Below are 11187 nucleotides of genomic sequence, written 5' to 3' on the forward strand. Positions count from 1 at the left end.
AATGATTTTGTTTTATGGAAAAAAATCTCAAGTAGTTTTTCAAGAAGAAGTTTAATACAAAATGGCAAAAGGGGATCTGTTTAGTGACCCACCGGTGTGAGTGTACCCCCTGGATGCACAACTGGCCTCGCCGTCTATGGGAATGCATTAGCAAAAGGTTCCGAAACCTCCCACAGCATTTTTCGAATCTATATTATTAACATTAATATTAGTATTAAGCCTTTAGTTCTTTCATTTGACATCAGTTATTAATTATAATTCATGCTAACAAAGCTAAGTGAGTCATCCTTCTTAGAGTGTGAGAGAGAGAGAGAAGATTACAGACAAAGAGACACAAAAGGATGAGGAACACACTCTGCGTGTGTAACATACACCAGTAATTATCCTCAACACAGAGACAGTGTAAATCTGCAGCAGCTCCGTTAAAAGCCCACTCTCAGCTCCTCTATATCTCTGCAGCCCAGCAGACCTCATACACAACTACAGCAAAGGATCTGGGCAAAAGTATTTGGACAGAGTGAGTTGTGACTGGCTGTAAACTACACAGTGAATTTTTAAATGAAACTGGACAATTTCAGTCAAATAATCACAGAACACAAGCTAGAATTCATTCCTTCATTCAACTTCTGTAAGTGCTTCATCCTGTTCAGGGTTTCAGTGGAAGGCACAAGAAAGAAAACACCATGGGTAGTGCTAAATTCTATCAGAGGAAACCACACCCTCACCCACTCACTCACACAATCACACCTGTTCAAAATTTCACACCCTCAAACTGTCACACACACATTCATTCCTGTCAAAAATTACACTCACCCAGTCACTCAAACTCACACCTGTCTAAAATTACACACACTCACCCAGTCACACATACATTACACCTGTCCAAAATTACATAGACTCATCCAGTCACTCAAACTCCTGTGAACACCTATGGACAGTTTCATTGTTCATGCACTCATACTTCTTGACAGTTTTACACACTCACTCTGTCACTCACACTCATCCAGTCACTCACACCTGTGGACAGTTTCACACAGCCACTCACACTCACTCACTTGCTCTGTATTTGGACAAATGACCAGATCCTTAAATCATTTTGTCATTGTTAGTTGCACATATTTAGAAGTAGGTAATGACCAGTTACCAGTTGATCAATCATGACCAGTTAATTTGATACACCGTTAAACTGAAACTATCAGTGCTTATCTTACCATAGTCAGTGTTTTAATCCAATGTGTTAGTGTCCAAATACTTATGGAGTGCTCTGTACAGCTTTAAGCCATATAGAGCAGTATGTATTAGAATGTAGTGTCAGTAAGATATTGACATGCTGTAATAGGTTTAATAAAGCAGTTACACTAATCAATATCATCACATTCTGGACAGATAGAAAGTGTGATGGGCTGCGCAATAACTGTGATATCAACACAAACAGAAAACAGATCAATAAGTGTATAGAAGTCAGCATTTATACAGACTCTATGAGCTGATGTATAACCTGATGATACAATCAATATTGTGCTCTTATTTTGGAGTAAATATGGCCCCTATACCTTTGTTAATGATGTATATCCAACACAGTGGAGCTATAGCATCAACAGCAAAACAAATATCAATAATCCAAAAAATACAATAATACAGAGAGTAGCGTAATTGTGAATATGTCTCCAGGGAAGAGAAATAGTGACACAGAGAGAGAGAGAGAGAGAGAGAGAGAGAGTGAGTAGTGTTACTATATATATATAAACAAACCAAATGCCATCTGCAGAAAGAGTTGGGAGATAAATATTGTATTGTCATGACCCCACATTTGAGTGCTATTAAGATAATATGTAGCGTCTTTACCTGCCCAGTTTCAGCTTGGACATGGAGGCCATCAGGTTGGGCGACATTACTCCATTACGTTATTATAAAACTTTATGATCCCCTTTTAAACACTGGAAATGTTATATGGAATTTCAATCTGGGCTTGGGGCGAAAAAGTGACTAGACTAAATTCTGAATATTAAAGTCCCAAAAAGTCAAATTTCTTATGAGAGAAATTAAAGCATGTTCATCTCACACTAAAATATACTGCAGCAGACACAGGCAAATATCTTTAATTAAATGACATCATTTTATTAAATTTTTAGGGCGACAACGTGGCACAGCAGGTAGCGTCACTGTCACGCAACTCCAGGTTCCTGGGGTTGTAGGTTCGAGCCCCGCGCCGGGTGACTGTCTGTGAGGAGTATGGTGTGTTCTCCCTGTGTCAGCGTGGGTTTCCTCCGAATGCGCCAATTTGTGTCAGCGTGGGTTTCCTCCGAATGCGCCAATTTCCTCCCACGATCCAAAAGGTTGGCAGGTGGATTGGCGAATGTGTCACCCTGAGAAGGACTAGTGCCCCCTCCAGGGTGTATTCACACCTTACACCCAGTGATTCTGGCTAGGCTCCAGACCCACCATAACCTTGAACTGAATAAGCAGTTACTGTCGATTAATGAATTAATGTTTTATTGGATGTAATACTGTAAAATATGTCAAATGTTGAATTATTTGCTTTGTTTTTAATGGTCTTACTGGAAATTAATTTTTAATGTGAGTGCATTGTGCTTGTGTCTGATAGTCATAATGTGTATAATGTGTCATTAAAATATCCAAGTATCATAATACGCTATTTTCTGCTGGTCCTGGTAATTTCTATTATGACATTGACACAGGGCAAAGGCCAGATTCCAATTTACGATAGACACTTTTTTGTGCACAGATCTTATGCTGTATAACTGTGGACACTCAAAACCTGAAATGGACACAGATTTACACAGAATATAACAGTGATGTAAAGGATTTTTTTGGTTACTGCAGCACAACCTCAGGGTCATCACAATATATCAGATGCTATTTCCTCTGAGAGAGCAAGTTATGAATTCAGTGGGGAGACAGAGAGAGGCTATAAAACATAAAAAATCCACTGAGCCTGGCTAGCTCTGTTAGTCGCTAAGTAGAGCCTTCTTACAGCTCCAAACAGTTGCTTATAGAGGCTTGTACACAAATATGTAATTTTAAATTGGAATAGTGTTGAAGTAGTGACAGAAGACAAGGATTTGCCAAAAGAATAATAACATGGAGCAGAAAAATTAAAACCAATTTAACAAACTTCCACAAAGCCAGTCCTAGGACCACTAGCCCTTTGCTAGCCTTACTGCCCAAATTATTTCTGCAATTACCCCAAAGTAGATAAAACAGGAATAAAAACAAACATTTAAGTGAATAAAGCAATGAAAATCAAGGTAAATCTGTCTTGTATAATTCTAGCTCCTAGAGCTAACAGCTCTGTTACTGCATGAAACCATCCCAGAGGGTTTAGCCACCACATTTAGCTTAATCATATTTGGGCAGTCTACACAATGGCTGCGTTCGAAATTGTGTGTTTCCATACTGAATAGCATGCAAAAGCAGTACACGAGGATGATTAGGGTGGAGCTGGAGCTGCGGAACTTAGAAAAAATAATGGTGGAAAGTGGGGAGCCGGCTATTTACAAGTACGATAGAAAATAAATTAAAAAAATGTTATATATTATGTTTATGGACAACATTAAATAATGTTATGAGTAACTCTGCGGAAAACAACAAACCAACCTTGATTGTTGTTTAAAGTGATATTAACGTAACTTAGAAGTGAAGGCTAGTGAGAGTTACATTTCTCCTGAGGTAAAGGATCAATAAATTCCTCATAGCGTATCTTCATAGTTACTGCCTGATGTCACTTCAGTGTGGAGTTAGAATCCATGGGGGAAAGAGCCCCGTAAGATTCACAAAAAGATAAAAAATTAAAACAATGGAGTTGGCGAACAGGGCTTTTAGTGGGTAGTGGGACTTTTGTCATTGGTGGTGTGACATCATATGTCAAAGGACATTGGTAAAATGGCGGAAGCAGTGTGTCCGATTTTGCGTGGATACTGCACAGCTGCACACTGAAAAGTGCTCTGCTAAGTTAAGTCAGGCAGTGCGCACTGGATCCATTTCTGTACATACTGTTCAAGTATGCGATTTCGTATGCAGTCAGTGTCTGTCAGATGCCTCATTTGCTTTTACCACTCTTAATATATTTTAATTGAAACAGTGGAGTTAATACAAAATGACCAGTGGTGGAGTATCCCAAAGAAACTAAATGCAGAGTCTAATGGCTAATTTCTGAAGCTTGCAGCCAGTGTAGGCATAGCACCAACTATAACAAGAATGTCCTGCTTTTCACATTGTCATTCACAGTTAGGACATTGACAAAAAGTCTGATATTGTGTATCTTTTTCAATTTAAACCATCAAACATCTGTCCTCCTCAAGTCTATGTGTCAGATGTGAGCGCCTATCTGATCCAGGCCTGATTTACATCTCTTCTTCCTCCTCTGTGTCAACACATGTAAACCTGAGCCGTACAGCACTACTCCATTCTCACCTGATACATACACCACAGAGGGGTAGAGGGGGGGGGGGGAGAGAGAGAGAGAGAGAGAGAGAGAGAGAGAGAGAGAGAGAGATTCCCTGACTGTTGCAATATTAATTCTTTATTGCAGGAGTTGGCGCTGGTTGCCGTGGCAATACAGCTTCATTTCAGAGCCAGAAACCAAGCGTTAGAAAGAGAGTAAGAGAGAGAAAGATGAAAAAGGGAGACAGATAGAGATAGAGGTTGGCAACAGAAAGGGGGCATAGATAAAAAGGAGAAGAAAAGATAGAGTAAAATAAGAGACAGATGGGGACAGAGAGATGCAGAGAAAGAGAAAAGAGAAATATATGATGATAAAGAGAAACCAAGAGAGGAATAAATAGGTAGAAATAGATACTGGGGAAGAGAAGGAGGAACCTCATTAGAAGAGGGGAGGATATAAATACACACATAAAGAGAGAGAGAGAAAGAGAGAGAGAGAGAGAGAGAGAGAGAGAGAGAGAGATAGTGTTGATATTGGATGCTATTCATCATTCCCAAACAGGCTCTGATTCCCACTGTCCCACAGAGCTGCGTTCTGATTGGACAGTGTTTTCTTTCTCCCAGCAAATCAGACTGTGATTGGATTTTATCTCTGCCCCATAGACCTGCTCACGCATCTGTGATCTCTCTCTCTCTCTCTCTCTCTCTCTCTCTCTCTTTCTTTCTCTCTCTCTCTCTTTCTCTCTCTCCAGCTGTTCTTTCTGTACTCTCTGAAGTGAACATGTTCCCAAAGGAGAGAGTGGCTATACACTCGGGACATAACTGTTCCAGCAAAGTGTCCATGATCCTCACCAAAACAGCCCTAGAAAGAATAATGCGGACAGTCACCCAAAGTCATGCCAACTTCAACACAATGCCAGCACTGGCCTACACATTCAAGGTCATAAGTAATGCTAAGAGTACAGGATAACATTAATATACTCAGTGTAATGGTAAGATTAACTGAGGACAACCCTAATAATACTCAGGGTAATGCTAAAAGTAACCCAGAAAATTACATCTATGTCGGAATAGTATCTAAAATTGTATGATGCACAGTAATGTAACACTATTTAATTTAATTCCTGACTATTTCTGTTGGTTCACTCAAAATATTTACTTTTTAATAAGACAAAGAAGACATGGGCAAATAATGCCAGGACAATAACTCACTGCTAAAACACAAACCCATTACCATGAACACACTGAAAGTGTCAAGGCAATAAATTCCCCTCAAAGTGTACCTTGTACTGAATAAGACATTATGTCCTGTGGCTGAGCTTTTTACAAAACATTTCAAAGGCAGTCTCAAAAGCAAGGATACAAACTGCCAAGGTTTCAGACCTCACACACCTAAGGAACCAATCACGTCAACTCAGAGTGGTGCTTCAAACTGCAGGCCTGGGGTAGGGGGTGATTGGGGCAGGGAGTAATTGCATATTCATAGCATATACTTAATGAAGCTGAAGATATGGAGTTATATTCAAGTCATTTTCAAGGTATTACAAGACTTTAATCTTTAATGAATCCTAAATCTGACATTTTGATGAACAGAAAGGAGTTTTTGGAATGACAAGATGCGGACTTGAAAAACTTTTGAGGTGATTAAATCTGGAAATTGTTCTGTTTCTGGAAAATTCTTTTGGAAATTTGTAATAAAATTGGCAATAAAACCTTTTATTTTAATATACAATAAGCACTTCAAAGTACGTCTGTGTATTAATTGTGCTGTTAAAAAATGCCCTGCCTTACTTTGTGAATAAAGATGTCTTGTGTAGTCGACCCTTTTCCATTTATTGAAGTCTGATTTCCCTTCCCCAGGCTGAAGCGCACTTTGTAGTGAACTAGAGATTGAATTGAGACAGAGTTCATTCGCCGCGCTTTGTTTGAGGAATGAAGTCTGTGAGGGTTTAACCAACTAATGTTCCGCAGCAGGAGAAATATTGTTTTCCACTGCTTTTGCGACAAGCCACGCCTTCTACTCTGGTTTTTGTCACTAGTATCGCACCTCTTGCTCTACGATAGGTTGGCTCAATGATTAAGGGGCGGGAGTTCAAGGCACCACAATGATGAAGGGCGTGGTTTTCCCTGAAAACTGGTGTGAAATAAACGCACAGAGAGCTGTCAAATAAAACGGCTGTTTGTTAGAGACTTCCCACTCAAGGAAAAAACACACACACACACAAACGACAGCTGGATTGCGTAACAGCCGCGAATACCTGCCGACCGATTAACTTTCTCCGTTTAGAGCTGGAAAGTGACCAATGAGCGTCTAAAGCAACTGGTAGAAGATGGAAAAAACAAATTAAAGCGGATTAAACTGATGAGGCGACGCTAACAGGCTAAAAAATCTACCAATTCTACGGTTAACGGTCGCCTCACATTCAAAAATAAGCGGCGCGCGCTGTGAGAACTTGGAGCCCTGCCTGAATTCAAATCAGAACCCGTAAGAACAGCTATCTCTCCCTCTCGGGTCCGGTGATGCGTCTCCAGACGCCAGTACTTACGTGTAATGCTGCGGAAAGGTGAGGCTCTCCACTCCAGTCCACGGCACGATAAAGATCAACATGATCTGAAGAGAAAACACGCAGACGGCGCTGCAGGAGCGAGTCTTTATCGCCATGTTCCATTAAAACTGCTCAAAACGAGGACCACAAAATGGCTCGAAATGGAACAGATGTGCCCGGACCCTGGGCGTGGAGACCGTGGAGATGTAGATAATCTGGGCCGTAGATGGCCGTGAGGACGCTTTTTCGTGGTGGTGGTGGTGGTGATGCTGCGTGTGTGAGGAGACTAGTGATGGAGAGTTCGCTTCATTTTGGGAGAGTCGACTCTTTAGAAGTGTCAAATGATTTGAATTAATTCACAAATCATGTCAAATAAAAATATTTTTATATTCAATCACTAAGGTCATGTAGAAGAGACTCAACGATTAAATTTGACTTATGGAGTTCCATTTTTTTATATATATAGAAAGCCAGGCCTTTAAGCCTACTGAACTAAGCAGGGGTGAACGGAGCTTGAATATCTCGTAAATGTCTCCAGAAACAAAGATGAAGGTAAATTCATAAAGGCCAATATTTGGATTCATATCCAGGTTAACACGTCTGTGTAGAGGGTAAAGAAAAGTTAGGACTTGGGTATTGATTTGATCCATTTACAAAAATTGATTCAAGCGAACCGATTTGTTCTTGACTCAGAGTCGCATGGGACTGCGGAGCCGCCTACAAATGTCCAGCTCTTTACAAACACATTTATCCAAACTTCTCAAGAGTTACAGCACTGATCAGGGATCAGGTATAATGGCTTTTACATAAAACCAAACTGAGTTCACTGTTGTATTTTCAACATGGAAATAGTTTTTAGCTATGTGAATGAGTGTAGTATAGTTACAGATGTGGATGGAGAGTTACCACTGACAATGGATGTAAGGTTACCATGGAAATAGATGTAGAGTTACCATGGAAATGGATGTACATCCTTTAAAAAAAGGAGTTCTTTAAGAGTCCTTTATTAAAAATACAAATTATCTTTCAATCCAGTGAGTTTTGTATAGAAGTATTTGTATGGTGACTATTTTTTAGGCTGAGGTAGCACCTTTTTGAAAATGTCCCATGTAGCACCTTTTTGAAAATGGCTTCCAATAATATCATAAATGGCCCTTCTATTGTAATAAACTAGAATCATAACAATAGAAGCACATTTGTGGTGCTGTAGATTTAGGCTCTAAATTGGATGGTTACCTTAAATAGAGACCGAAAATTAGCATATCACCTCATAAGTCAGTGTACTGTTATGTTGGACATAGCTTGAACAGTGCTGAACCTACCTAATCTAACCCTTACAGGGTTCTTTATCTGATGATTGTGTTTTTATAGTCCGTACTGTGATTTCCCTGCAGTATTTACAAATTCCTCCATAATCTCTGGAAGTGGGTGAGTGGATTTTTCAATGGTACACCTTTATCCAGGTAAGACACCACAGTTTAGTTCAGCTTTGTTAATCCTCTGTGAATTGACTCAGGAGTGTGTATGATACACAGTTGTTTTCCTCCTCTCTGTATTCACCTGTTAGAGCTCCAGCAGAGTTGTGCAGACCCCTCACTGCCTCTTTGCTTAAACCCACATTTCAAAGCAATGGTTTGTGAGGATTTTTAGTTCTGTTAGTTACCTCAACCCTGAACTGGATAAGCAGTTACAGATAATGAATTAATGGTTTGTATATGCTCTTCATGATGAATGATCTCAGGTTCTCCTCATGCACACTGTACAATGTACAACGAAACACTCTAGTGCACTAGGGGCTGTGAGTACAAACCCAGAGCAGCTGGCAGCCATCCCCAGGAGCAGTTGTGGGTTCAGTTTCTTCGTTAAAGGGCACCTCAGCTGTGAATCGAAGGAGGAGGAGAGTGTTGTTCCTTCACCCCCATCACCCCCAATTTTCCTGCTGGTCGTGGGAATCCAGGATTGATCATACATCATCAGCACCTGACCTCACTGATGTTGAGGTACAGTAGAGGTACATTTTGGTCACTAAAGGTACAAACTGTGTAAATGTATCTTTAAAGGTACAACAGTGTTTAAAAGTCCAGTTGTATTCCCTAAAGGTACATTACATTCTCTTCTCCAGAAGGAGAGGTGAATATTTGCAGGTTTATATAACTGTGTCAAATAAAAAAAAACCTAGAGATGAAATGGGGCGTATGAAATTAACACAATTAAATAATCTACCATTATAATAGAATAAGGTAACGTTATGTTCCCTAATTAAAGGTATAAATATGTACACTTGAGGGTACCACCACAGTGACAACCTTTCTGACAGTGTACTCACAGAAATGTAAATGACTTAACCTTGAGCCTTCCCAGAATATTAGAGACAATGATGTGTGTGTGTGTGTGTGAGAGAATTTCAGCAGGCTGTAATCCAGCTGCCATGACCTAAACTCTGCAGCCTAATTACTGATACACTCTGACCAAGCTGTGCACTGCATGAGTCTCTCTCTCTCTCTCTCTCTCTCTCTCTCTGCTGTGTGTAATTATTGCGGGTGTTGCAGAGCTTTGTCAGTGTCTCTGAGGTCTCTATTTGTCTCAGTATGGTTTTCTTTTTGCACAACTGCAGGCTGTAATCTTCTCCAAGCAGAAACATCCTGCTCTATAACACCAGGGGGCAGAATAAGGGGCCATTAAAGCAGCACTTCAACATCTTACAGATTCCATTACCTCACACTATCATTCCAAGATTGTCTGTATGTAGAAGGGAGCTGTAAATCTATTTGACACTACAATCTCTAAAAGCGAGTGCTAGTGTGGTACAAACACCTCAGCACTGGGCTATGGAACATCAGAACTGTGTTATCTGGAGAAACTGAGGTCATCCTATACATTTGGGACGAGTTGGATTGGTGTTTGTGATCCACGACTAACCCTCCCACATCAACACCTGACCTCACTGATGGTCTCATGGGTTGGATGCATTCAGTTTGTGATGGAAATTTGTTTATATAAATGATTCATAATCAATAGAGATATTTAATCAGCAATGGCCACGCATATTTGTGTAAACTGAAATTGTTTTATTCCTAATTCTCTGTGTGAGACTGCAGACTTGTGTGTGTGTGTGTGTGTGTGTGTGTTTCAAATAACATATCGACGCCTCCCTTTGTCTCCAGACCAAGGAGATAGAGGGGGAGGCACAGGCCACATCTGGAAAGGTGTTAGAAATACAGGAGATGGGGGGAAACAAATGGTGGGAAACTCTGAGTTTTGGGAACAGGATACAGTAAAAGATGACTGAAATGTAAAAGAGCGAACAGATGGTGTACTTCAAAGGGTTTTCCATGTATAAAAAGACGCTGATCAAAAATGGTCGGCAGAGAGGTGAAAAACAGCGTTGCGCGCACGTCCCTCTCTCACGTTAATTAATAAATGCTGTCTCACTTGATGCCGACTCAGAGAGCTGTCTTATTTTCTGTCATGATTTTTCCACCACAGGTTCTTCACAGAAATGGTCCAGCATTTCATGTAAAAGCTTTTTAGAAGAGTGGACTGTTCCTGAAGTGAAGAGTGACACACTCCCGATGAATATCCTTCAGTTCAGAAATAATGTCAGAGGAGCAGGTGTCCAGAAACGTTGGGCTGTACAGTGTATCTGATACTGAAGAGTATGCCACGGCACATAGAAATAATAATAGTGAAAAATCCATACTGAAAGATTGAGAGTCATCCCTCATTCTTTATCTTTCACTCTCTTCCTGTCCACCACAGGTTTTAATCTCTCTCTGCGGGGGCTCCTCAGTGGTAATGATCCTGACCTTACAGACCCAGCTCCAGCAGAGGGAGAGGGGGTGAGAGAGAGGGAGAAAGTGAGAGAGAAAAGATAAGGAGGGGGAGGTGTGGAAACAGAAAGAGAGGAAGAGATGGACAGAATAGCTGAAAGGAGTGGAGAAGAATGAGTGAGAGAGAAATTAGGGCGGGTGGGATGGGGAGAAGAGAACAAGGTAGAGGGAGATTGGGAGGAAAAAAAGTGAGACAGAGAACAGAAAGAGGGAAATTAGGGGGCATGAGAGGTGGGGAAAAGAAGAAAGAGTGAGTGATTGAGAACAAATAGAGAGATTTGGGAGAGGAGTACAAGACAGGGAGGAAAGAGAAAGAAATTGAGGGAGAACAAAAAAGATCCTGAGCATATTGTTTAACAATTTGATCATTCCTATTCAGCCCCTATTACCTTAAATAAAGTTTAAAT

At 40.5% G+C, this 11187-nt stretch overlaps 1 protein-coding gene across 1 annotated transcript in view; it reads right to left on the minus strand.

The window, feature by feature from the left end:
• cacna2d2b (calcium channel, voltage-dependent, alpha 2/delta subunit 2b) overlaps positions 1 to 7486 on the minus strand; it is a 47844-nt gene extending 40358 nt beyond the window's left edge. Inside the window, exon 1 of the mRNA XM_066671937.1 lies at positions 6951 to 7486. Within this exon, the coding sequence (XP_066528034.1) occupies positions 6951 to 7066 (116 nt within the window). The 5' untranslated portion in view covers positions 7067 to 7486. The remainder of the gene's footprint in view (positions 1 to 6950) is intronic.
• Between the last annotated feature and the right edge of the window lie 3701 nt (positions 7487 to 11187).

This window comes from Hoplias malabaricus, chromosome 5, assembly GCF_029633855.1.
Source record: "Hoplias malabaricus isolate fHopMal1 chromosome 5, fHopMal1.hap1, whole genome shotgun sequence".
Lineage (NCBI taxonomy): Eukaryota > Metazoa > Chordata > Actinopteri > Characiformes > Erythrinidae > Hoplias > Hoplias malabaricus.